The 26309-nt window shown below is 62.5% G+C and overlaps 1 protein-coding gene across 1 annotated transcript; it reads right to left on the bottom strand.

Moving 5' to 3' along the window:
- Positions 1–236: 236 nt before the first annotated feature.
- On the bottom strand, positions 237–22213 carry PHF24 (PHD finger protein 24). Its single transcript, XM_077346602.1, has 8 exons — positions 22027–22213; positions 12612–12997; positions 8267–8452; positions 7483–7561; positions 6806–7008; positions 5765–5931; positions 4908–5009; positions 237–3312 (listed from the first exon to the last, which is right to left on the bottom strand). The coding sequence occupies exons 2-8, from the start codon at positions 12993–12995 to the stop codon at positions 3213–3215; spliced, it is 1221 nt and encodes a 406-aa protein (XP_077202717.1). The 5' UTR covers positions 12996–12997; positions 22027–22213; the 3' UTR covers positions 237–3212.
- Between the last annotated feature and the right edge of the window lie 4096 nt (positions 22214–26309).

Raw genomic sequence — 26309 nt, 5'->3', positions numbered from 1 at the left:
ATGGGCTCCCAAAAGCGTGAGAAAAAAATGATTTCAGCAGGTAAATTGCCAATTTCCTTGTTCTGTCCCCACCTCCTCAGGCAGCCCCTTCCACTGCTGAACTACTCAAACTGAGAAAACTCTGAAGCCACTTACCTGGAGAGGAAGAGTTTTGGGGGGCCATGGTGAGATTTTGTGCAGCTCTTTGTTCTTCCCCTGCAGCTGTGAAACCAGAATAAACGATGCCCAAACCAAGAAGCCTTTCAATGTACACAATTTATTCGGATGACAGCATTTGGGCTTCCTTTGTACAGGAGTGAGGAGGGGCGCCTGGAGGGTGAATGGGCAGGAGTGTGTGTGTGTGTGTGTGGGGGGGGTCATGATATGACCAGTGTCTCTGCAGCCTGGCTCCCAAGAGTTGGCATCTCCTTGGCCTCGGGCCCCAACTGCCCCCCCCCGGCCCTAGAAAAGTGAACACCTACCTGCTTTGACTGGGGGAGGGGAGAGGGTGGTACTGGGGGTGGGTTTCTTCCAACCCTAGAAAGCAGAATGTGCCTCCAGCTGCACTGCAGAGGGAAAAGGGCAGCCCCAGATAGGGGGGGGGGGAGGGAACCACTGGAGCAGAACCCCCTCCAGCCACACTAATTTAAGAGCACTAAGCACGAGAGGGGCAGGAACGCCTTGCCTCCGTGGGGCCTGGCTTCTTCATGGGTGGGGAAGGAGTGGGGCACGGGCCCCTTCCCGAGGCCAATGAGTGCTTGCCAGTGGGGGGGGGGGAGAGACTCCTCACCCTCTTCCAGCAAGGGGAGCTCCACCAGCCACCTCTCCTGCCCTCCGTGTGATATTGTGTGTTGGCCCAGAAATCCACACCCACCCCGCCGCCTTCTACTTCATCAGAGCCCTGGTTGGTTCGTCAGTCAGGCTGGTCTGCTCCGACTGGCAGGGGCTCTCCAGGTCTCTCCCACCCCTCCCGGCTGGCCCTTCGGACTGGAGATGCAGTCTGGGGTGGAACCGGGGACCTTCTGCGGGCCATGCAGAGGCTTGAGTGATCCCTGTGCCTGCTAGTGAGGAGGAATCCTTTGGCCTGGCCTGGCCTGGCCTGGGAGAAGCAGTGGGTAACACTTGAGCTGGAAGCCAGCATCAGGCCCCGGCTGGAAGCCCTTTGCCCAGGTTGTCCCAAGGGCTCAGCCAGGTCATGGCGGGACCCACCTGCCACACCCAGCCTCTCAGCAAGCCGGACTTGGCCTGGTCTGACTCTAGATAAGGCTGCTGTCGTCCTCCTGGTGATCGGTTACCCATAATGCACAAGAAAAGCCTTGCGAGGGACAGAGAACAGGACTGGGTCTGGCAGAGGCAGTCCCAGCTCCTGAGCAGAGAGGACGGCCCCAGGGAAGGAAGAGGGTCAGGAACAGGAGAGAGAATGGACTGGGCAGAGGGGGGGGGAGGACTTCCTCCTGGTGGCCCACCAGGGTCTCGGTCCCATTCAGCACCTCTGGCCCAGCCCTCTCCAAGCTGAATGCCCTCCCAGGGGCTGGAGGCAGCAGGGGATGCGGGGGAGCTCTCCTAGCCCCAGGAACTGGCATGGGGGCACCTGCCTCCTCTCCCTCCCTCTCCCCTGGGGCTCCCCAGGGCATTGGCTTGCCCAGAGGGAAACAGGCGATTCCTGGTGGGATCCAGCTGGGCCTGGCTCAGCAACGGCAGTTCGGATGGAGAACAAATTCCCTTCTGGCTCAGAACAGGCCGGTGCCACACGCTCCCAGCTGGCTGCTCTCTGGCCCCCTGAACAGGGGTCCAGACATGGGGGCCAACTGTTCACCCCCACCCTCTTCTGGGGCTCATTTCCTGCATCCTCTAAGGCAGTTGTCCCCAACCCCTGGTCCGGGGACCGGTGCCGGTCCGTAGCTCAGTCAGTACCGGGCCGCGGCTCCTCCTCGTCCTCCTCCCTGGCTGCTGCTCATCTTTGATGCTCTCCGGTGGCCGCCATGGCTGAGGCTCCCCCTTGGCATGGCACTGCGCAGCTGCTGCTGGCAAGAGCCCCCCAGTGGACAGCGGGAAGTCAGGGGTGCCAGCGGGAAAGCAAGTGGAGCAGGGCTCAGGCGGTGGCAGCGATGTCCCTCTGCAAAAGACTACATCCCCTGCTGGGCCTCAGTAAAATTGTCAAGCGTTGACCGGTCCCCAGTGATAAAAAGGTTGGGGACCACTGCTCTAAGGGGGGAGCTTCAGAGGTGCTGGCGTCATCTCCAAAGGTGGCAGACGGGGCGCTCCAGCCTGCCACTGCCCTCCTGCCCCAGGGCGGCCCTCTGACCCTCAGGCACATGCAAAGGCACAGAAGGCCGCCTCTGACGATGCAGACCTTTGGTCCATCCAGGGCACTCTTGCCTGCTCAGGCTGGCAGCTGCTCTCCAAGGTCTCTGGCTGGGGAGGGTCTTTTCCATCCCCCCTGTAATTTCAACAGGAGATCCATCCTGTGGACCAAGCCAGGGGTCTGCTGCAGGCAAGCAGAGGCTGCAACGCTGAGCCACTGACCCCCCCCCTCTTCTCTCCGTGAATCCAGCTCTGTCCTGCACCGACTGCAGGGAGGCCGATGCCAGGAGGCAACATCTCGGAATGTGCGAGGTCAGCCTTCTTTTAGCCAATCGGAAATCAGAATGTGGCCACGAAGCACATGTTAGCTTTTCCGGTGGCCAATAACAATCCAGAATGTAGATGCAACGCATGAGTGTGAGCCAATTGGGAGCCAACGGGCTGCCAGGAGGGAGGGAGCATGCTGCCCCCCCCCCCATGTGTGGACCGACAGTCCTCTAAGACGAGGAACCGGCCGTGGAGGTGGACAGGGAGCAGCAGCAGCAGCAGCAGCTCCCTCTGAACGAAGCGGAAGGCAAAGGTGGACGGAAGGTTGTGTCCAGCCCTGTCACAGCCGGACAGATGACGAGGGGGAAGCAGGCCGCATCCAGCCTAGTCTTGGGGCCAAGCAGAAAGTGCATTGCTGGGCAAGGTGGGGGTCTCGTCCCAGTCCAGCAGGGTCTGCATGTCCAGGGTGGGGGGAGAGAGGCTGAGGCTGATCCTGCCATGCCCCTCCCTCCCACTCACCCAGTCCGGGAGGCCGACGTCCCTTTGGCATGCTGCCCGCCACGTGCTCCCGGGTCAGTCCAGGGTCCCCACGTGCCGCTGGTGTCCCTCTCCTTGGCCCGTGAGCCAAGCCCACCTCCGTCAGCCCTGGGGCAGCAGACCTCTCACGCCAAGGGCCGGAGGTGGACCGCGGGGCTGTTGGGCCGGGCTGCCAGGATGTAAACCGTACTTTCCCTCAAGAAGGCTGGCCAGTCGACCGTCCGGCTGCGGAGAAAGGGGGAAGGCAGAGGTTGGCAAGGCAGAGTATGCTCCCCCCCCCCCGGGTCAGCATGGCAAGAGCCACTGGCGGACAGAAGGACAGCTATTCCGTTCCTTCATTCATTCTCTACCGTTCTCCCCAGCGGGCACCCAAAGCAACTTTCACAGTTCTCCCCACCTTCCAACTCATCCTCACAACAACCCTGCAAGGCAGGCTAGACCGGGAGCCTGTGATTGGCCCAAGGCTGCCCAGCCAGCTTCCCTGGCATGAATGGGGGACTTGGCCCCCTAAAGTGCTCCTGAACCCTGGCCTGCAGAAGGCCCGCCCCAGCACCCGTGGGGCTGCAACCACTGCCTGTCCCTCAGGTGCCCCCCCGCTTGCCTGCCTGCCTGCCTGTGGCAGCCCCCTCTGCCCTTGCATGCATGCCCCGTCAGGCCTCCCTCGATCCCACCGTCTCCGCCAAGTCTGAGCCAGGCAATTTCTGGAGATGGGGGAAGGCCTGGTCAGGAAAGCAAGGCATCTCTCCCTGTGGGGCACCGTGCTGCCCAGCCCACCCTCCAGAGCTACCCCTGGGGCTCCCCTCCGTGGTCAGTAGGTGCTGGGGGAACACCCGGCCCACTCTGTCCTCCGGCACGGGCCAAGCCCACCTGGCTGCCAAGGACTTCCTCTGGCCCCTCGAGTGCTGCGGGCCCGGCCCTTCTTCTGACAAGCCGCGAGCAGCCCTTTTTTGGGGGGGGGGTGGGCACAGCTGCCCCCCTTGCTCCAGCGCCCCCGCTCTGAGTGACAGCCAGCTGGCAGGCCTGGCAGGCGAGGCGGAGGGGGAAGCGGCAAGCAGATGGCAGCGGAGTGGGTGCGGCGGGAGGGCGGCCGTCTCGCTCGGATCTCGCCGTGGCCTCTGGAGCCCCTCCCACCTCCGTGGTGGTGGGGGGGGGGCTGTTGTTCTGTCTCGCCCACCTCTCCCTGCCGAACAGGGTGTCATCTCCGGCCCAGGGAGGAGGCTCTCGGCTGGTCGGCCAACGGTTGCTGTGGCAACGGAGGAGCCTGCTCAGAGCGCAGGGAGAGGCTGGGCGTCAGAAGCACGGCAGCTGCTGTGGAAACTGAGGCAGGGGGGGGGAGCAACAGAAGCCAGGCCAGAGCCTTCCTTGGTGGCCTCTCTTCCAAGGACTTGCCCTGCCTGGCTGCCAGGATCGGACCCTCTTCCCTCCAAGGCACCCACGCTGCGCACACAGACGCATCTACACGCAGGCAGCTCCCTCACTCTGGACGGGACCCTCCGTCCCTTTCCGCTCAGGTGGGCAGGGGCTCCGGCAGAGAGAGCTCCTCCTTCCCCCAGCCTTGAACCAGGGACCTTGTGCCCGACAAGCAGAGCCTCCATCGCTGAGCCCCGGCCCCTCTCCTCCTGACAGGCCTCTGGGGGAGACCTTGGGCAAGCCCTGGTGCTACGGCCGACCTTCTGGACATCTAGCTGCAGGCGGCTTCATGCGAGGGAGAGATCTGGCAGCCTCACAACGGGAGCCGTCTGAGCGTGGGCCTTGTCGGCAGGCGTGGAAGCGGCCAGGAGGCCAAAGGAGGCCGGGGGTCAAAGCTGCCCTGTGCTTACCTGGGCTCCTCCGACTCTGGGCTCAGCAGCCCCTTCTCCCGGCTCCCGCTGCCGCCGCTGCTGGCCGGGCTGTTCTCCGACATGGGGCCCACGTGGCTGATGCTGCAAGGGAGCAAGGGCACCCCAGGATCACACCGGGCAATGCTGGCGGGGAGCCTCTTCCCAGGTGGGCAAGCGTCCTCCCAGACCGGCACCCCACCATCTCCTGTCTGTGCCAGGCTGCGTGGATGCCCGGGTGCCAGCCCCAGGCTGGAGATGCCCGAGGAAGGTGGTTTGGGGGCAGGGCCACGGGTAGGTGCTGTGCCACAGGGCCCACCCTCCCTGTGCCAGCAGCCCTGATGGCGGCACCCAGGTCATCACTGATGGGATGGGGAGTTCCTGGGGGGCTGGGGACAGGGGCAGGGGGCACAGCCCAGGTGGTGAGGCTGAATCCCCCAGAAGGGCATTTGAGGGCTGCCAGCTGTGGGAGAGGAAGACCCCGAGGAGGGCAGAGTTCGGGGAGGAGAGAGACTTCCGTGGGGACCTGCCATTCGCTTTGTGATTCGGGGCGGTCTCCAGGCCGCCCACAGACATTGGCAACCCAAGCAGCTGCTGGGTGTGCCCCAGCCTCTCCGCTCTATGAAGGCGCCCGTGGAGGCGCCCTCAGCTCCGCACAGCCCGGAGGCCGAAGAGCCCCTCCGTGGGCTGGAGAGGGCAGCTGGGGGGGGGGCTCAGCACACTGCCTGCCTCTGGGTACTGGGCAGGTGGGACCACCAGGAAGAGCCCCGACGCGATGGGCCGGAGGCACCCTAATGAGATGGGCCAGAGGGATCCCCAGCCAGCCAGCCATCCATAGTGTGGGTGGGGGGAGGTGGCACCTGACGCTGCAGGAGGAGGCCTCCTTGTGCCGCTTGCGGAACCACGTGTGTTGGGTGAGCCGGCATTCGGCCTCGCTGAGCAGACCATCCCCGTGCTGGTCCCGGGCCCGGAAGGCGGCTCGCGCCCGCTCCCTCTCCTTGCCCGTCAGCAGGTGGAGCAGCGAGTTCTGCAGAGGGAGGGAGGGAAGGAAGGGAGAGAGGCCTGGAGGGCGGGGCCCGGGGCCCGTGCAGAGTGCATTCCGCCCGCCCCGCCTCCCACCTGCCAGGCTGCCCCAGGACTCGGAGCCTGTCCGCCTCCCTCCAAGGCTTCACGTCTGCTTCACGTCCTCATGAGGCTCTGCGGTCTCTGTGCCACGGGGGACGTGGGGGTGGTCTGCTTGGGCTAATGGAGCAGCGCCCCACTGATTCAGGCTGCCCCAGACCTGCCTCGCCCCTCCTGCCCCCCCCACTAGACCCCCCATCCCAGGGCGTGGCATGTCTGGCTGCCAGCTGAACCCGTCTCTGCCCGGCCTTTCTAGAACTGAGATCTGCAGACAAGTCCTAGTTAGCGAGCTGGCCCGGCCTAGGCCATTCGGGATCCGAGGGGGGCTGCCTCCTGGGTCCCCACTTGGTCCATGGCTCCATCCGAGTCCCCTGGCCTGGCCTGTCCAGCTTTCCCCCTTCACCTCCTGACTGCTTCAGGCAAGGTTGCCAGCCTCCAGAGGAGGCCTGGAGAGGTCTGAAACGACAAGTGACCCCCAGGCAATAGAAATCCCTCCCCCCACTTCAGAGTCACTCCCGTGCAAGGCGAGCACCTCTCTCACGACAGTGAGCCTTCCTTCCAGCCCAGGAGGGGCCGAGGGACACTTCCTGTCAGCAGAAGGGGGAAGCTGGGGGGGGTCTTCACACTGAAAGGAAGGGTGCTGAAGCCCCCCAAAGTCTCCCTTTCTCAAGGGTTGAGAAAATGTCCTTGCGAGGAAGCAGGCCAGGGACTAATAGGGACGGGGTCAGCCCCACCCGCCGGTGCCCCCTCTCCCCCGCACAGCCCCCGTGGGGAAGTACCTGCGGGCGTGTTCTCTGGAGCAGCAGGATGGACGCGTGGGAGAGGAAATCTGCCCACTCCACACGGCCCTTCTTCTCGGGGTCCAGGGCCGCAAACTGCAGGGCGTGGCACTCATCCTGCTCCGCGTCGCATGGCTCTCCCTCTGCCCGCTGGCTCACCAGGCGCTTGTAGCACAGGAAGTCCTCCAGGCACAGCGGTTGGTCTGTGGAGCCACCACATGGGCAGGATGGATGGGGGGCAGGCCCAGTGCCAAGAGCAGGCAGAACCCTCCCCAACCTTCGGGGGGCTCTCCCCGAGATCTGAGGGGCCCTGTGCAGACAAGTGTCCAGCCCCCCCCCATAGACCCCTTTCAACACAGTCAGCTGCTTGCCCCACCCCCGCCTGTGGGTCCCTCTTGCCAGCGCCTGCCCCATCTGCGTCCCTCCCCTGCAAGTGCTGGCTGGGGCATCCCTCCAGTGACCCTCCTGGCCTTCTCCCATAAGGCCCCAAACACCCAAAGCACCAGCTGGGGAGCCCCACAGGCAGAGACACGGCGAGCGGCATCCTGGCGGGCCACAGGGCAGGCGGAGGTGGAACTTGGCCTCCTGTGCCTGCTGTTGCCAGCCCTGGTTGGTGCCACTGCCTGGATCTGCTTCCTGCTCTGGGGTGGGGAGAAAGGCCCTCTCTGGAGTGTTACCTGGGGTGACCTTGCTCTGCTTGAACGCCTCTGCCAGGGTGCCCATCTCTTCTTCGGTGAGGAGGAGGTTGAGGTTGTCCTGGGGGGCAAGAAAAAAAGGACAGTCATCAGCTGGGCTGCCTTACCAAACGGGGAGGGAGCAAGACTGACAGAGAGCCTTTCGTGGCACAGCAAAAGAAGAAAAGGAACAGAGCAAGCCTCAAATGCAGTCCCAGTGCAGCCCCCGTCTGCAGAACAAAACAGGCAGGGAACAGGTCACTTGGAGGGGGGCAGAACACGGTTCTCTAAGCAGCAGAGGAGTCCTCGCCCCAAGCATGAGCCAGGCCCCACTTTCCTCCTGACGAGCGACAGACGGGCCGAGCAAGGTTCGAACCCAGGCCGGAGGAGGAGGCCCTGGTTTGGCACCTTCTGGGGCTGGCCCAAGGTCACCCAGCTGGCTGGGTGGGGAATCAAACCCAGTTCTCCAGAACTCAAGACAGAGTCCGCAGCTCTTAGCTGCAAAACCACACTGGCTTGTTTCTTAGGACAATGGTCCAAAATGCAAACAGCTACTTGTGTCGGGGCACCAGGGGCTGAGCACCCCGGCCCCTTGCACCCCCCCCCCCCGCTCCTCCTGCCTCCTGCGCGCCCAGGGTCAAGGACCCCGACTCCTTCAGTCTCTCCCCTCCTACAGTTACCATGAGCGGCCGGTGTGCAAATACCCCCCATACGGAGCCAGCCCCCGTGGCCATCCCGGGCCCCCCGGCCTTGCTGGCCCCCCTCCCCCCGCCCCTCCCCCACGTACGCAGCGGTGGCAGCTCCAGCCGGTCTCGGTGTGGGCGGCCTCGATGAGGTCGCCAGCCTTGTCCGGGGCCAGGAAGCCCATCTGGCGCAGGCAGCCGTCGTGGTAGACCCGAGTGCAGACGCGGCAGGGGAAGAGGCTCTCGCCCGTCCACACCTCGCAGACGTCACACATCTCGTCGTTGGTCACCTGCAAGAGCCAGGAACGAGGAGGGGGCTCTGGGGGGGGGGCACACACGCTGACCCTGTTATGACCCTGCAGGGGCCGAAACAACCCCTGGGGAGGGACTGTGCTGGGACCTTTGCTTTAGGATGCTCTGCGCTGATCCTGCGTTGAGCAGGGGGTGGGACTAGAAGGCCTGCATGGCCCCTTCCCTCTCTAGGATTCTAGGAGTCTAGTTCAGCAGGGGAAGGGGCTGCCTGAGGAGGTGGGGAGCTCCCCCTCACTGGCCGTCTTCAAGCAGCGGCTGGACAGATCCTTCTCCTAGATGCTGGAGGCTGATCCTGCACTGAGCAGGGGGTGGGACTAGATGGCCTGCATGGCCCCTTCCCACTCTAGGATTCTAGGAGTCTAGTTCAGCAGTGGAAGGGGCTGCCTAAGGAGGTGGGGAGCTCCCCCTCACTGGCCATCTTCAAGCAGTGGCTGGACAGATCCTTCTCCTGGATGCTTGAGGCTGATCCTGTACTGAGCAGGGGGTGGACTAGATGGCCTGTATGGCCCCTTCCCACTCTAGGATTCTAGGAGTCTAGTTCAGCCGTGGGATGGGCTGCCTAAGGAGGTGGGGAGCTCCCCCTCACTTGCAGTCTTCAAAAAGCAGCTGGACATTGCTTTAGGCTGATCCTGCACGGAGCAGGGGGTTAGATTAGATGGCCTGCATGGCCCCTTCCCACTCAAGGATTCTCGGTGTCTAGTTCAGCAGTGGAAAGGGCTGCCTAAGGAGGTGGGGAGCTCCCCCTCACTGGCCGTCTTCAAGGAGCGGCTGGACAGATCCTTCTCCTGGATGCTTCAGGCTGATCCTGCACTGAGCAGGGGGTGGGACTAGATGGCCTGCATGGCCCCTTCCCACTCAAGGATTCTCGGTGTCTAGTTCAGCAGTGGAAAGGGCTGCCTAAGGAGGTGGGGAGCTCCCACTCACTGGCCCTCTTCAAGCAGCGGCTGGACAGATCCTTCTCCTGGATGCCGGAGGCTGATCCTGCACTGAGCAGGGGGTGGGACTGGATGGCCTGGATGGCACCTTCCCACTCTAGGATTCTGTGAGTCTAGTTCAGCAGTGGAAGGGGCTGCCTAAGGAGGTGGGGAGCTCCCCCTCACTGGCCGTCTCCAAGCAGCGGCTGGACAGATCCTTCTCCTGGATGCCTGAGGCTGATCCTGCACTGAGCAGGGGGTGGGACTAGATGGCCTTCATGGCCCCTTCCCACTCTAGGATTCTGTGAGTCTAGTTCAGCAGTGGAATGGGCTGCCTGAGGAGGTGGGGAGCTCCCCCTCACTGGCCGTCTCCAAGCAGCGGCTGGACAGATCCTTCTCCTGGATGCTGGAGGCTGATCCTGCCCTGAGCAGGGGGTGGGACTAGATGGCCTGCATGGCCCCTTCCCACTCTAGGATTCTGTGAGTCTAGTTCAGCAGTGGAATGGGCTGCCTGAGGAGGTGGGGAGCTCCCCCTCACTGGCCGTCTCCAAGCAGCGGCTGGACAGATCCTTCTCCTGGATGCTGGAGGCTGATCCTGCCCTGAGCAGGGGGTGGGACTAGATGGCCTGCATGGCCCCTTCCCACTCTAGGATTCTAGGAGTCTAGTTGGGTAGTGGAGGGGGCTGCCTAAGGAGGTGGGGAGCTCCCCCTCACTGGCTGTCTTCAAGTAGCGGCTGGACAGATCTTTCTCCTGGATGCTTGAGGTTGATCCTGCACTGAGCAGGGGGTGGGACTAGATGGCCTGGATGGCCCCTTCCCACTCTAGGATTCTAGGAGTCTAGCTCAGCCGTGGAATGGGCTGCCTAAGGAGGTGGGGAGCTCCCCCTCACTGGCCGTCTCCAAGCAGCGGCTGGACAGATCCTTCTCCTGGATGCTGGAGGCTGATCCTGCCCTGAGCAGGGGGTGGGACTAGATGGCCTGCATGGCCCCTTCCCACTCTAGCATTCTAGGAGTCTAGTTCAGTAGTGGAAGGGGCTGCCTAAGGAGGTGGGGAGCTCCCCCTCACTGGCTGTCTTCAAGCAGCGGCTGGACAGATCCTTCTCCTGGATGCTTGAGGTTGATCCTGCACTGAGCAGGGGGTGGGACTAGAGGCCCTGCATGGCCCCTTCCCACTCTAGGATTCTAGGAGTCTAGTTCAGCAGTGGAAGGGGCTGCCTAAGGAGGTGGGGAGCTCCCCCTCACTGGCCGTCTCCAAGCAGCGTCTGGACAGATCCTTCTCCTGGATGCTGGAGGCTGATCCTGCCCTGAGCAGGGGGTGGGACTAGATGTCCTGCATGGCCCCTTCCCACTCTAGGATTCTAGGAGTCTAGTTCAGCAGTGGAAGGGGCTGCCTAAGGAGGTGGGGAGCTCCCCCTCACTGGCCGTCTCCAAGCAGCGTCTGGACAGATCCTTCTCCTGGATGCTGGAGGCTGATCCTGCCCTGAGCAGGGGGTGGGACTAGATGGCCTGCATGGCCCCTTCCCACTCTAGGATTCTAGGAGTCTAGTTCAGTAGTGGAAGGGGCTGCCTAAGGAGGTGGGGAGCTCCCCCTCACTGGCCGTCTTCAGGCAGCGGCTGGACAGATCCTTCTCCTGGATGCTGGAGGCTGATCCTGCCCTGAGCAGGGGGTGGGACTAGATGGCCTGCATGGCCCCTTCCCACTCTAGGATTCTAGGAGTCTAGTTCAGTAGTGGAAGGGGCTGCCTCAGGAGGTGGGGAGCTCCCCCTCACTGGCCGTCTTCAAGCAGCGGCTGGACAGATCCTTCTCCTGGGTGCTTGAGGCTGATCCTGCACTGAGCAGGGGGTGAGACTAGGTGGCCTCTATAGCCCCTTCCTAATCTAGGATTCTAGGAGTCTAGTTCAGCAGGGGAAGGGGCTGCCTAAGGAGGTGGGGAGCTCCCCCTCACTGGCCGTCTTCAAGCAGCGGCTGGACAGATCCTTCTCCTGGATGCTGGAGGCTGATCCTGCACTGAGCAGGGGGTGGGACTAGAGGGCCTGCATGGCCCCTTCCCTCTCTAGGATTCTAGGACTCTATGACCTGGGAAGGCCCTGGTTCAAATCTAACCTGCAGCATAAGCTCACTCACTGACTTTAGACAGGCACGGCTAGTCTCAGCTCCCGGTCTACCTCGGGGGGGGGGGGGGGTCAGACTATAAACCGGCCTTGCAGGGCTGACTATGACGCCGTCAGAGCTGGTTCAAGAGCTTCCCTTGTCCCAAGCAGGAGACACCAGTTATCTCGGGAGTGGGGGGGGGGGCTTTGTGCCGCTGTTGTCCAGGAGCCAGCCAAGCCCTGCCGAGGATCGGTGCCCTCCTGACTGTGCTGGCCCAAGAGGGGGCTCGGATGGAGAAAGGTGGTGTTTTTGTGGCCTTGTTTCTTGACTCCCCCCCTCCAGCCCTTCCCCCTGACCCCCTGCTGGGGTTCTTTTCCCATAGGCACAAGCTGGTGCTGTCCGGTGGGCACCAAAGCAGGCTGGGTTTCTCTGGTACTGTTCTGAGGGATCCATCTTCCTTGCAAATGTGGTCCACTTGCACCCAGATGGGTTTGGGTCACAGAAACACAGGGCTGGCAGAGACCCGAAGGGTCACCTAGTCCAACTCCCCCTCCCCCACAATGCAGGGGGTTCTCGGCTATTCCCCCCTCCTCCCCCCCCCCGCTCCCTGCGTCAGAGTCCCAGAGTGAAGCGTCTGGATCTGGCCTGTGCCTCTTGGCTGACCGTGCAGCCTGAGGGTGAGGCATTGGCCTGTCCAGCTACCTGGGCACTCTGGGAGGGAGGAGGGGCTCTGGGCAGTTTCCTGGCGGAGGACGCACGAGTCTTCCAGATGCTTCTGTCCTCCCAAGCTATCTGCCTGCCCTCCTTGAGTCCCCTGGACGGACCCTCCACACAGCCAGGTCAGCTCTTGAACGCAGGGCACACAGAGGATAGCTGCACACGGTCCGAGTTGGCCAGAGATGAATCTGCGGACCTCCCATCATAGTTGCATTCTAAAAGTATTGTTTTCCTTTCAGAAGGTAAAAGCTCCATTCCGGGGGAGGAAGGCCAGCAGGATCCCGATTCCGCACCTGCTAGACTGCCGGGGCTGTTCCGCTTCTCCAAGCTCCACCCTCGAATCTCCAGGGGCTTCCCAATCCAGAGCTGGCACCTGGGCCGGCTGCCCCCTGCTCTCCCCTCCCCCGGGCCTACCTGCTCCTGCTGCTCCAGGCGGATCTCGACCGGCTCCTTGTCTTGCTCCCCGAGGGTGGGCCGGGCCAGGGCTGGCAGCGTGAAGCGGCTGGCCTGGTGGAAGTCCTCAGGCTCCACGCCTCGCCCGTCCCGCAAGCGCTCCCAGGCCGCCCTGCGGACACCAGGGTCCTCCTGCTGGGCCGGGCTGGCCGAAGACCCCCCTTCGCCCTCCTCCTCTCGCAGCTCTTGCACCACGTCCTCAAGGGTCCCCCGCCGGCTGGCCGCTGCCTCGGACTTGCGCTTGGCGGCAGGCCGTTCTCGCAGCCCGTCCTTGAAGGCCGAGACCGCCAGGCTGACCTTCTGCACCTGCTCCACCGTCTGGCGCTTGGACATCAGCACCCCCATGGCTGCAGGGGGAGAGAGAAGACCAGCTGGGAGCCCAGCAGCGGTGGGGGGGGGGAGGCAGAAGGGCCGCACGGAGGGACTTTGCAGAGGTCATGCCCCCCCCCACTGGACAGGTCACCCATCCTGCCAGGAAGGCCATTCTGTCACAGAAGGCTTGGCTGGCTTTCCCTGGGCCAGCTCCCCCTCCCGGCTGGGCGCAGGGGGGTTCTTCGGAGTTCCTGGTTGGGGACCCCTGGCTAGCTCAGCTGCACTTGGGTGGCACTGATCCTGCCTCCTGTTGCCAGGGAAACCCAGGGTCCCTCCCCCTGGGATTTGGCAGGTGAGCCATCCCTGCGAAGAGCCCCACCAGCCCGGCCTCTGTGGCGATTATGGGGGGGAGCTGATGCTGCTATTGATCGCTGGCAGCCAAGTCTCGCTCGATGTGGCAGCTCAGCTCTGCCGGTTGGTTTTCCTGCCTGTCTGGAAGAGGACGGTTCTTCCGAGGGTGGCAGGGCCTACGGGGATGGGGGGGGCCAGAGACGCTTGTGACAGAATGCCCCCATTGCTACTTCAAATGGGCAGGGAGGAGAGGGGGTTGCTGGGCCCCATTCAGCTTCCCTCTCGCATGCTAATTAACCTGGCCAGGAAGAAGCTACCTGGAATTGGGGGGGGGGACTGCCAGGAGAGGGGCTTCCTGTGGCAGAGGACAGGAAAGTCCGTATGAGGCTGAGCAGAGCAGGAGAAACGGGGGGGGGGGATGGAACGGGAGCCGGGTGACCTTGGCCCACAGGAATGGAAGAGAAGCCGTCTTGGATTAGGCCTGTGGTCTCTCTGGGCAACCAAGCCAGGGGCCCTCAAGAGGTCCACCAGCAGAACCAGGACTCCTACCGTTGCCCCCCCCCAGCCCTGAGAAGACGGAGCACCCCTGCGCCAGCCATAAAGGCCCTGCTGGGTCAGGCCACCCAAGGGATTCCTTTCCCAAAGGATGTGAAACAAAGACAGAAATCCCCCGCAAAGACAAGCCCCATCCCAACACTCCCCTGCTTCCCCAGGCCCTTCCGGTGGGGTTAGGGTGCCCGGGGTTAGGCTCCTGGCTGCACAGAGCCCGATGGGCAGGGGGTCGGAATAGGCCATGTCTGGTGTACAAAGAGAAGAAGAGAAGAGCCTGAAGGGGGCAGCAAGAGGACCATTAGGGAGGTCAGGGAGGTCAGGACCTCTCTCTCCTGTTAAGTGCCCTTCTGGTCTGTCTCCAGGTGGCTACTCTTGGGTGCAATTTCCGGCTCCTTCTCGGAAGCTTCATCTCTCTTTCTCTCTCTTTCCTAGGCAGCCACGTAGACAGGCTCTCTCTCTCTCTCTCCTCTGCACTATCCAAGTATGGTAATTCCTTAAATAAATCTTTCTCTCCTAATCCTAAAACACAGCGTGTGCATGGCAATGACTTATTTACTCTGCCAGCATCATCTCTTCGCCTCCCCTCTGCCTGCTCCAACGCCTTGGCACCCTTTCCACGGTGCCGGGGCTCCCAGGGGGGGAACTCTGCCTGGCAGCATCTGAGGCACGGGCACAAGGGCGGCGGGAGGGCCTGCTTGCCTGCCTGGGCGGAGAAAGCTGCCCGCTGCCCCCCTCCACCCGCGGCACCCGGGGAGCAGCCATGGGGCTGGGCAGGGGCTTTGCTGGCTGCTGAAAACAGCGGGGATGGAGACAAATGTCACAGCCGACTTCACCAAACCAAGCAAGGCTCTTCCACTGCAAAGGGACACAAAACTCAAGCGCTCGCCCCTACGCGGAAGGCCTTCCTCCGGCCGATTGTCACAGAAGTGCCGCAGGATGTCAGGAGGGCCGTCTCCCCTCCCTCCTCTCCTCAAGGAGAGACTTTGTCTGCTAATGGAAGGCAGGGGTGGCCGGAGGCGGCTCTCCTGACGCAGCCCCTGCATGCATGCAGCCCGTTCCTCAGCTCAGCCGCCGCCGGAAGGAGGCTCTCAGCAGAGCGCTCTCCGGGCCCTGCGCACGGCCACACTTTTAATGTCATTCCTGGGAAGGGCGCCTGGAGCTGACGTGGCCAGACTGCTGCACTAGCGCTCAGCTATGGCCCCTGCTGCTGAGGAACCTGGGAGGCTTTCGGGAGACCTTCAGGCACAGCCAGCACCCCGGGTCTCCTGTTGCCCTGCTGGTCCAGAGCTGGAGCTTTAGGGGGACCCTGCACCCCCAAGCAGGGCGGCCGGCCTCCCAGCGGGGCCTGAGGTTCTGCCAGAATGACCCCTGCTCTCTGGACGGCAGGCGTCCCTTGCCCTGGAGGACACAGCTGCTCTGGAGGGGGGGCCCAGAGGCACCATGCCCCCCAGTCCCTCCAGGCTTCCAGTATCTCCAACCCAGGGCTTGGCAACCCTAAGGGACAAATCTGTGGGTTCAGCAGCCAATTGAGCCCCGAGAACAGAAATGAGCCCGCTGAGGCCGCGGCAGGAGAAGAGAGGAGCCACCAGGAAAGACAACTGTGCCCAGAAAAGCAGGAGGCAGCAGAGCAACAGAAGACCCAGCCGGAGCCGGAAGGACTCTGTGGAGGGAGGAAGCCCCGAAAGCCACCTGCCTGCAAGACCCGAGCCAGCGGATGAGTCCGAGGGCGTTCATGCACAGCGTCGTCACAGGCTGGCACAGCACATGCAGACAGAGGCCATGGCCCCAGCCTATGCTGGGCACCTTCTCTGGTTGCACAAGGGCCACCTCGGGCCCTGCTCTCCAGGGGACGGCGCCCACAAGCAAAAGGCCCAGGGCCACTCACTCCCTGGCATCCTCCTTGGGAAGAGGGCTTGGCAGGCCGGGGCACGTGTGCCCCACAGTGGCATGCCAATGCAATTGGCTCAGCACCCAGGGGAGCCGCCACTGAGGCATTGGCTCTGCCACTGGAATCGGTGCCAGCGGAGAAGGGGAGGGGCCTGGCAGAGTGCCGCCAATGCCTCCTCCCACCCCCTCCTTGGGATGGCTGCCCATCAAGAACTGGACCCGAGGGAAAGAGCCCCAAAGCTGGCCGCCCCCCTGAAGAAATGGCTGGGGGTGGGGTGGGAGAGGGGCTGCCAGGCAGAGGGGTCCAGCCTGCGACCGGACTCAGGGCAAGGCAGCTGGGGCTCCCCCCCCCGCCCTTCGCCCTCCACTCAGCCACAAGAACGCAGGACGCTGCCTTCCACGGGGTCACCCCCTTGGTCCCTCAAGACCCACCTTGTCCCCGCAGACCGGCTGTGGCTCTCCGGGTCTTCCCCACCCCTTCTGCCTGGTCCCTGCCGAGGACCGTCTGCGCGCCAAGCAGCCGCCTGCCCCGTCAGCCCCCGCCCTCCCCAAGCAGCAGAAGATACAGGCAACCAAGCTGCCCTCCGCTGGATCAGGCCCTTTCTCCAGGAAGGTCTACTGACGGGTTTCAGGCAGAGATTCTTCTCCATCACAGGGACCCTGGTCCCTGTTCCCTGGGGGTGCCGGAGAGTGAACCTGGGACCCCCTGCATGCAAAGCAGATGCTCTGCCACTGAGCCAGGGCCCCTGAGAGCCCCACCAGCTGGTTGTCATTCAGGGAAGAACCTTCACAATGATGGGGCAATGCGTGCGCTCTCTCTCTCTCTGATACACACTTACTCTGTGTGTACAAGCACACACACACACACACACAGATAAATAATATATTGAGACACACTAAGCTGGCGGGGCTGGCGGGAGGGCGGAGGCTTCCTTGACTGCCGTGGCTGCTTGACGAGCACCGGCTGCCCACGTCGTTTCATGCCCACCAGCGTCATCATGAGTAATTGCAGCGAAATGCACCCCCCCCCAAGCAGGCGGGAAGCAGCCAGCTGGGCGGCCCATTGTGTGCTCTGCCTCCTTCCCTAATTCCTAAAACACAGTGGCGGGCAACAGGCGTGCCAGACAGGGCGAGCTCCTAGAGGGCCGGCACGGGATGGCGTCTCTCTGGGCTGGCGCACGAACGGCATCGCACACCCAAGGAGGCACAAGCCGAGTGGGCGCCCTCCGTCCTCCAGCCAGCGGCCGGGACTGCGCCCAAGGGTGCCAATCCAGCCTGCCCAGGGGAAGAACGCCCTTCCCACCTGCCCAGGCTCCCGGGACCCCACTCTGGGTGCTGCTGAGGTCCCCACTGAGGAGTTCCTCTTGGCCCCGATCCTCTTGGCAGGGATTGCACAAGTGGGAGGGTGTCCCCATCAAGCAACTGTTGCCCCTCCCCCCTTCCTGCTTCAGCTGCAGCCATGCCACAGTCTAAGCCCAGATGGGCGCAAAAGACAGGAGCCCGCCGGAGGTCTCACTGGGCAGGGGGAGTGGGGCCTTTGGTGTGGGGGCAGGCAGGCAGGCAGGCTGTTCTTTTATACCCCCCCCCCATCTTCCAAGGAGCGTAGGGCAAGCCATGTTGTTACCCCCCCTTCCCCTCTCACGCCCACTGACCCAGCGTCACACAGGAAAGGGGGGGGGGTCTGAACCAGGATTGACCTTAGCATGCCAAACAGGTTGAGGTGCTAGGCTGTGAGCATGGCCGGTCTTTTGCTCTGGGGGCTAATGCTGATCAATTCGGTTTAGAAAATGTACTCATCATCTCTCCAGAGCCCCACTTTCCCCCCTGATCTGCCTGCCTGCCTGCCTGCCAGCCTCTCCTGGCATCCATGCCCCAGTGGAAGCGGGTCAGTCCGTGCCCACGGAGCGTGTCCTGGCCGCGTGAGTGTTTGTACGTGTGCAAACGTGTGAATGCCTCTTCAGACTGGCAGCAGTTGCTTCCGGGCAGACCTTCACACTGGCCTTGGGGAAGCCCTCTGTGTGTGAGCCCAGGACTCACAAAGACGTGTGTCAGCCTGCTGAGCCTGCCATGCTGGCTCTCTTGGTGGCCTGTCTCAAACCTCCTGTTCCAGAGGAAGGCACTCGTATGTCTGCAGGCGTCTGGGGCCCAGGGTGGGGGGTGGAGGGGCTCTCCTTATGTTCCACTAAAAATTCTTCCACATGGAGACCATTTTCTGTGCGGGTCTTAGAATCATAGAGTTGGAAGGGGCCATACAGGCCATCTAGTCCAACCCCTGCTCAACGCAGGATCAGCCCTAAGCATCCTAAAGCATCCAAGAAAAGTGTGTATCCAGCCTTTGCTTGAAGACTGCCAGTGAGGGGGAGCTCACCACCTCCTTAGGCAGCCTATTCCACTGCTGAACGACTCTGACTGTGAAAATTTTTCCCCTGATATCTAGCCAATATCGTTGTACTTGAAGTTTAAACCCATTACTGCATGTCCTCTCCTCTGCAGCCAACATAAACAGCATCCTGCCCTCCTCCAAGTGACAACCTTTCAGATACTTAAAGAGGGCTATCATGTCCCCCCTCAACCTCCTTTACTCTAGGCTGAACATTCCCAAGTCCCTCAACCTATCTTCACAGGGCTTGGTCCCTTGGCCCCAGATCATCTTCGTCGCTCTCCTCTGTACCCTTTCAATTTTATCGATGTCCTTCTTGAAGTCCTTCTTATTGCTGCCGCAGCAAATGCAGAGGCATTCACAGTAGCACCAAAGTAGGCATGCAGCACATTTACCCTTTCAAATTTGTCCCCCTACCCCAGGAGGCCGGGAAGCATGGTGAGGCCGTGGTGGGATGGCCACCCATGCCCCAGGTTACCTCCTGCCGGCACTGCCTCCTCGTGGAAGCAGCATGGAGGAAGAGGAGGGGAGCGGGTAAGAGCCTCAGATTGGCATGTCCCCTTTGAGGGCCAATCAAAGGCTCGGCATGTTGTCAGAAGGACTGTATGGTTTTTATAGGTCATGATATGCTGCCTTGAATTCTAGTAATTTGCTAGAAAGTTGCCATCTAAGTGGCAGGGTTAAATGAATAAAAGGCTGGTTACATAACCAAAAACCAAATAAAAAACTGCAGGCAAGCCATAAGACAAACTCCGGAACAACTGAAATAACAACAAACCGACTGCAGGGTCTCAAGTTCACCAGAGTGCTGGGGAGAGGAGTTTTAGGATATGATCTAAAGGTACCCCCCAGGAGGATGCTAGAGGGCTCTGAAGAACTGGTATCAGGTGGTACCTTTAGGCATCCGGGAAGAACAAACCAGCAAACCTCCTGTGACTGAGCAGCTCCAAGTGAGGAGATTCCTGGAGATTTTGTGGGTGGAGCCCATGGAGGGCAGGATGTGGGGAGAGGAAGAAGGCCACTGAGTTGACCCTCCCAAACAGCCGTTTTCTCCAGGGGGGGGGGGGCGATTCCTATGTTGTGGACATCAGTTGTGGTTCTGGCAGTTCTCCAGGCCACACCTGGAGATTGGCAGCCATGCCCCCTAACCCCAAATGGTCACTCAAATCCCTTAGGGGGCTGCGAGTGGAGAAAACGTGGTCCTCATCACATCAGCAACATTACTGGAGGTGAATTTGCACTAAGGAATGGAAGCCAAATGGGACCATGCTGCTTAGTGGGCAGAAGGTGCCCGTGGATGCCCCCTCTACCCGCCACCCCCCTTCTTTATTCAGAGCTGCCCAGCCTCCTCCACGAGATGCAGATGAGAGAGCTGAAGATCAGGGCTGGAAAGATACTCCCCCCCCCCCCCGCTCTTATTTCAGTTCTGAGCTTGATGCAGAGTTCTGGAGGACATGAGAACCTGAGCACCGTTTTGTGTTATTCTGGTTGGTCTCAATGACAGGCCAAAACCTGCTTCAGGAACTGCTCACGTGGGACCAAGAAGGCTGCCGGCAACAGATTTCTTAGGGCTGTTCTGGACTTCAGAGTCCATGCAACCTGCAGCCTGTCCACTTGTACACCGGGGCTTGCGCATGATGCACGGTTGCAGAATATGAGGCCAAGGGGTGAAGACAGGATGCCAGGGGTGCCGCACCTGCCTCCCTCCCTCCGTGCCGGAGCGTGGCTCAGGCAACTGGCCAGGAACGAGGCATTCATCCCGGAGACAGAGGGCTTGATTGCCAGCCACCCTGTTCCCGAGCCCCCTTTGTCTCCGCGAACCGACATTTCGCCCAGCGAGGCTTCTGGCAGTCAACGGCGCACACAGGCTGCAGCTGGGCCTTTGACAAGCCAAACGCAGGCGGGCCGTCCTTCAAAAGCTCTCTGCTGCACCATCCTCGTGCTGTTTGCGCCGCGACACGGGCAGACAGCTGACAGGTACTGTTTTCCAAGCATGCTGGCTTAGGAACGACACCTGTTGGATTGCTGTCTTCTGTGATGCTTTTTGAAAGCACAGCATCCCTCCTGGCAGCCTTCTGGGTGGGGCTGGCGCCTGTCCTGGCACTGAAGGAGAGCCCTGGGAAGGAGGCCAGCCGGGCCGGCAGCCGGGCCCCATCCTGAGCTAGTCACACTACGTCGCTGTAGCCCCAGGCAGCCCAGATCCCTCCATGACTGATCCCTCTGAATCGAAATTCTTGATCGGCAGACTCAGACAGTGGCTCTGCTTTTCCTGGGGAAGGGAATCAAATCTTCAACTCCTTCCCCTGCAGAAAAAGCTTCCAGAAAACGCCCCAGGCGGGCATGGAAGGCCACGTGGGGGTCCCAATGCTGAGGCTCAGGAGCGCTGTCACCAGTCTCTCGCACCCAGGGCCACAGTTGAAGTTGCCTCCTACTGAATCCGGTCCCCCCTCCCCCTTGACCCATCAAGGTAGCATTGCTAATGCAGACTGGCAGCTGCTGTTCAGGGCCTTTGACCTCCCCCCCTGGCCGACCCCACTTAAGGGGAAGGAAGTGCTGGAGGTTGAGCCTGGGACCCCCCTTGCCACGGCCTCCCCCTCGCCCGCCATGTTCCAGCCGGACGTTTAGCATCACAGCCTGGCTTGGCAGGTGCCCTCTCATGACGCCCGGCCAGGAAAACGTTCCTGGAGGCTCTTTTTGGCAATCTCAGCAGCGCCTTCACCGCCCTTCTGCAGACAACCCCCCCCCCCCGAAGGCCGGCTTCCTCCCCCTGGGGCGCCAAGCTTCCCGCTCTGAGGCATCTGCCAGTGGCCCTGAGCTCCCGGGCCCCACGGAGGGCTCGCCAAGGCTGGCTGCTTGGGAAGGGCCACCTGGCAATTAACACCCCCTCCCACTGGGCCGCCTCTCCTTGCAGGGCCTCTGCGCTGCCTCCCGCTTTGGGGATCTCCTCCGCTCCCATGCCGAGATCCCACATTGGCAGCCTGCTCTGTTGAGATCCATTGGGATCCCTGCCCTTTCCGGTTGGCTCGGCGGTGCCCCATCGTGGGCCAGAGGAGAGGACAAGAGTCCAGGCCTCTGCCCCACGGAGCCTGCCCAGGAGGGGGAAATAAGTCAAGACCAGGAAGGTCTGCGATTTGCAAGGCTAAGCTGCACATGGATGCCGGCCTGCTTAATTAATCGCCTTTCAAAGCAGGATCTTCTCGGTCCAAGCAGGGGGGGGGGCTTTGTCAAGAGCATTTGCCCTTTGATGTTCTAGATGGGAGGGGGCTCCTCATACTCCTCCACTCCCCCTCACTGTTGTTGCCAGGAGGACTGCCCTAATTTCTTTGGGGCCCGTCCCAGGCCGACGGAGCCACGGCTAAGTGGTGGGGCTTACGGGTGGTGCTGGAAGGCCCCAGGTTCCACCCCCGGCCTCCCCCTGAGCGGGGGCCTGGCCCCTCCCTCCCGCTTGCCTTGCACCCCCCCCCCAGCGCTCTCCCCTCCCTGGCCTGGGGCTAGCGGCCAGCGGGGGTCCCCATCTTTGACTGCGAGGGCTCGGGGGGGGGGGGGGCTGCAGGGGGCCGGGCCGGGAGGGGGGAGACTCTGCTGCTCCTCCAGCCAGAAGGAGGCGACGGGCCCGCCGGGGCCCCGGACTAGGAGGCGGCCTTGCGCGCCCACCCGGAGGACGCCTTCTGGACGGCTGGAAGTCACGGACGGGAGGCACGTGCGCCATGCGGGAGGAGCCCCCCCTGCGCCGAGCTCTGCAGCCCCCCCCCCTCCCCCGGGGCCGGCCGGCCTGGGCCGCGCTCCCCCGCCCCCGCCTTTGCCCCCCGGCGGCGAGGAGAGCCCCCCGCCCCCCCCTCGCGCGGCGCCAGCAGAGAGGGGGCGGCCATGCCCTGCGGCCCGCGCGGCGCTTACCTGGACGGAAAGGGGGTCGTTGTCGTCGGCGCCGCCGCCCCTAGCGAGGCTCCCCCGCCGGGTTCATGCCGGCCGGCCCTGGGGCGGGCGGGGAGGGAAGGAGCAGCCGCCTGCGCCCCGCTGCACCAGTGGCACTGGCAGTCCCGGCCGGCGCCGCGGCGGAGCGCCTTTTAACCGCCCTGCGCCGAGAGGGAGACACCCCCCGCCCCCCGCCCAAGCGCCGCCCCCCGCCCCTTCCCCCCGCGCCGCACGTGGCCCCCGGAGCCCGCCGCCAGGGCAGGGCAGGGCAGGGCAGGCAGGCAGGGCAGGGCAGGGCAGGGCAGGGCGGCGCCTCCGGCCGAGACCCCCCCTACCTCCCTCCCTCCCTCCCCGTTGCGTGCTGCGGCGGCGCTGCCTCCGCGGGGTCCCCCGGCCGAGGGCTCTGAGCTGCGGGACCCAGCCTGCCCGGGATGCTCCGGCCCCTGCCCTGCCGCCTGGCCGCGAAGGGCCCTGCGAAGGCTGCTGCCGGGGATTGGGCCGGGCACCTGCTGCAGGCGAGCCACGGCCGCTGCGCCCAGCCTCTCCCCTGCCGCCGCCGCCGCTGCTGCCAGAGGGTCCCTCTGCACGACGGCGCTCATGGCCACACAGCAGCCCCAGAGCGAAGGGTGGGCTTCGGGAATCGGCCCTGGGGCTGACCCTCGGTGAAGCCCAAATGGAAAAGCCCCCCCCCCCCCATTCCATCCAGAGGAAGTCCGTCGTTTGGTTTTGCACCTGAGGCTGCCAGGGGCGTGGATTTGCTGGGCGACAAACTGTTCTACTATTTTGTGGGGGGGGGGGCGAGGGGGTGTCTCCGGTGCATCCCATGTGCTCCCTTGGTGTGTCCCAAAGGGATCCGTCATGAGGCTAAGAGCCGCTGGCAGCCTTCTTGCTCCAGTTGTTTTATAGCCAGGCTCTCCATTCTGGGAATGCCCAGACCCCCCACCCCCACCCCCATGCGTGTTTAGCTGCCCACACTCTCACCCTGACCTGGAGGGCCTGGCCTAGCCCTGTCGTGCCCACCCTCCTCGCAGGCATCCCCCGAAGGGTGCAGTCCCTCTAGGTAAAGCCACCCCAGCCAGAAGCCCCCTGACTGACACTCTACTGCAGGCAAGGCAGATGGTGAGCCCAGTGGCCCCTTTCCTCTGGCCCCCGGGCAGCCTGGAACTCCATCCTGGCTTTGCTGGTGGGGGTCACCTGCGCCCTTTATTTGCCCCGTTGGGATCCGAAGCAGACGGCCAAGGAAAGGGGCAAGAAAGGGTGTCATCTCCCTGCCGGGTCGTGTTCCTATCCCCCCCCCAGTGGAAGAAGGTGCAGGCCTGGGCCAGTCTGCGGCAAGACCCCACTCTGATTTGTGGACAAATCGCTTGATCTCCCCCCACCCCCTCCCACCGCCTGTTTCTTCAGGGTGGGCCTCAGGCACAGGAAGGTCTCCCCCCACCCCCCCAGGACCTCATCATTTTAACTGGAGGTGCTGGGGATGGAACTGGAGACTTTCTGCCTGCCAAGCAAAGACTCTCCCCCGGAGCCAGCCCCCCCCCCCCCCGTGCTGTGGTTCTGTTTCACCCTCCTCAGTTGGCCATCCACTCCACGCAGCATTGTGCTTGGGCAGTTCTTCCGGGTGGGCTTGAGAGGGCGTCTCCTCGGATGACCACAAGGCGACAGCCCTAAGCATCCTAAAGCATCCAAGAAAAGTGTGTATCCAGCCTTTGCTTGAAGACTGCCAGGGAGTGGGTTGATTTCCCACTCTTCACATGCAGCCAGCTGGGTGACCTTGGCCCAATCACAGTTCTCTCAGAGCTTTCCCAGCGCCATGTCCCTCACGGTGTGTCTGTTGTGGGCAGAGGAAGGGAAGGGCATTATAAACCACTGAGACGCCTTCAGGTAGTGACAAGCAGAGGATAAAAACCAGCTCTTCTTCTGTGGCCTCCAGGCAGAGAAGACACTGACCGCTGGGCCTGTTGGCCTCTTAGTTGCCACGCCCGTGGAGGGACACATGGTGTGGCTGTTCTTGCACTCCTGGAGGACTCAGAGAGCGCAGCCTTTCCTGCTCTGACGCAGGGCAGCATCTTGTCTCCGGCTTTCCTGGGGCTTTCTGCCTGGTGGGCCTCTGGAAAGAAATGGCCAGATATCGCCCCTGGCGTTGCCCCTTGAGCACTCCAGTTGGGGCAGAGGCTGGAGAGGCTGGAGATTTCTCCCCACTGCCAAGCACTGGTCCCAGTGGCCTTCCCTGCAGCTTGAGATCTTTCATTACAGCCGTTGGGGTCTAACTTTTAAACACCTGCAGCTCATCTTCCCAGTTCTGTTTCCAGACGGTTCCAATTTGCCCAGTTGGAGAGGTGGGCGGTCCGAGGGCATCCAGGAGAGCTATCTATCACTGACCAGCACCCATCACATGGCCTGGACGGCTGGTTCTGAGGCCGAGTTGCCAGCCATGCAAAACTCTGTTGGGTTCTGATTCAACAACAGGCCCTTTCCCCGCAGGGGGGGAACTTGCCGGATACCCCCCGGGCGACTTGGGCAGAGAAGATCTCCAGTCCTTGGCCTGCCCGGGGGGGGGGGGCTTCTGTCACAGACCGCCTGGTCATGAGGGAAGCGGCAAAGCGTGGGGGTTCCGCCCTGTTCCTCAAGTGCCTGGTCAGGAGGCAATGATTCAGCCGTTTGGCTTTGCTGACAGGCCCTGAGCCTCGAGAAATCTCCACTGGCAATAATATTCCCCTTGCAGCAGCTTTCCTCTTCTCCAGGAACGGCTCCGTCAAAGCTTCCTGCCTTTTGCCATTTAATTAAGCTGATGGCGGGGAGGCAGCCTCACGATCATCGCTGCTTGGCATCCAAGCACCCAGGCAAGTGGGGGAGGGGGCTGCAGTGGGAGGCGGGTGTGGGCGAAGACCAGCCCGCCTGATGCAAGAACACCCCCCCCCCCCCACACACACACAGACACACTTGCATGGCAGATGAAATGCTGCCTGTTCATTAGCTTGCTTTGTCGCCCTCCCCCACGGGTGAGCCCTTCTCTGGCGAGAGAGAAACGACGTCGCAGCTCCACATAACGGGGTCCCCGCAGCCTGGCTTGGCTGATGGTAGACGAGGCCCACGGAGGGAGGAGACCGGGCTGGGCTTCTGCCTCCAAAAGAGACTCTGGCCCTGCCCAGCTCATGAGTGCCAACCTCCAGGTGGGGCCTGGAGGTCTCCTGGGATTGCAAATGATTGCCAGACTACAGAAGTCAGTTCCCTGGGGGAGAATCAGGGGAGGTGCTTTGAGAGGTGGCTCTCAGGCCTTTATATCTCACTGAAGTCCCCGCCCTCCCCAGGCCTGTCCCAGCCCAGAGGTGGCAACCCGAGCCCTGCTGGGGGCTGGAGCAGCCATGAGTCCGGGGGGGAGTGAGCAGGAACTCATGGGAGTTCCTCTCCTGTGCCAAAGTGTGTTATAAGACTCCTAGAATCCTAGGATCATTCCGCACACATAGGATAATGCGCTCTCAATGTGCTTTGGCAGCTGGATGTTTCTGAGCAAAACAGGAAAATCTACTTCTAAAGTGCATTGAAAGTGCATTATCTATTGTCTACAGAATAGGTGGGAAGGGCCATTCAATCCCACCCCTGCTCAAGGTAGGATCAGCCTCAAGCATCCAGGAGAAGGATCTGTCCAGCCGCTGCTTGAAGACTGCCAGTGGGGGGGAGCACCCCACCTCCTTAGACAGCCCCTTCCACGGCTGAACTAGACTCCTAGAATCCTAGAGTGGGAAGGGGCCATGCAGGCCATCTAGTCCCACCCCCTGCTCAGTGCAGGATCAGCCTCGAGCATCCAGGAGAAGGATCTGTCCAGCCGCTGCTTGAAGACTGCCAGTGGGGGGGAGCTCCCCACCTCCTTAGACAGCCCCTTCCACGGTTGAACTAGACACCGAGAATCCTTGAGTGGGAAGGGGCCATGCAGGCCATCTAGTCCCACCCCCTGCTCAGTGCAGGATCAGCCTCAAGCATCCAGGAGAAGGATCTGTCCATCAACTGCTTGAAGACGGCCAGTGAGGGGGAGCTCCCCACCTCCTGAGGCAGCCCCTTCCTCTGCTGAACTAGATTCCTAGAATCCTAGAGGGGGAAGGGGCCACGCAGGCCATCTAGTCCACCCCCTGCTCAGTGCAGGATCAGCCTCAAGCACCCAGGAGAAGGATCTGTCCATCAACTGCTTGAAGACGGCCAGTGACGGGGAGCTCCCCACCTCCTGAGGCAGCCCCTTCCACTGCTGAACTAGACTCCTAGAATCCTAGAGT

The sequence above is a fragment of the Paroedura picta genome, chromosome 7, assembly GCF_049243985.1.
Source record: "Paroedura picta isolate Pp20150507F chromosome 7, Ppicta_v3.0, whole genome shotgun sequence".
Taxonomy (NCBI): Eukaryota; Metazoa; Chordata; class Lepidosauria; order Squamata; family Gekkonidae; genus Paroedura; species Paroedura picta.
Note: the sequence above shows the minus strand (reverse complement) of the source record. Positions and strands in the feature narration are given on the sequence as shown.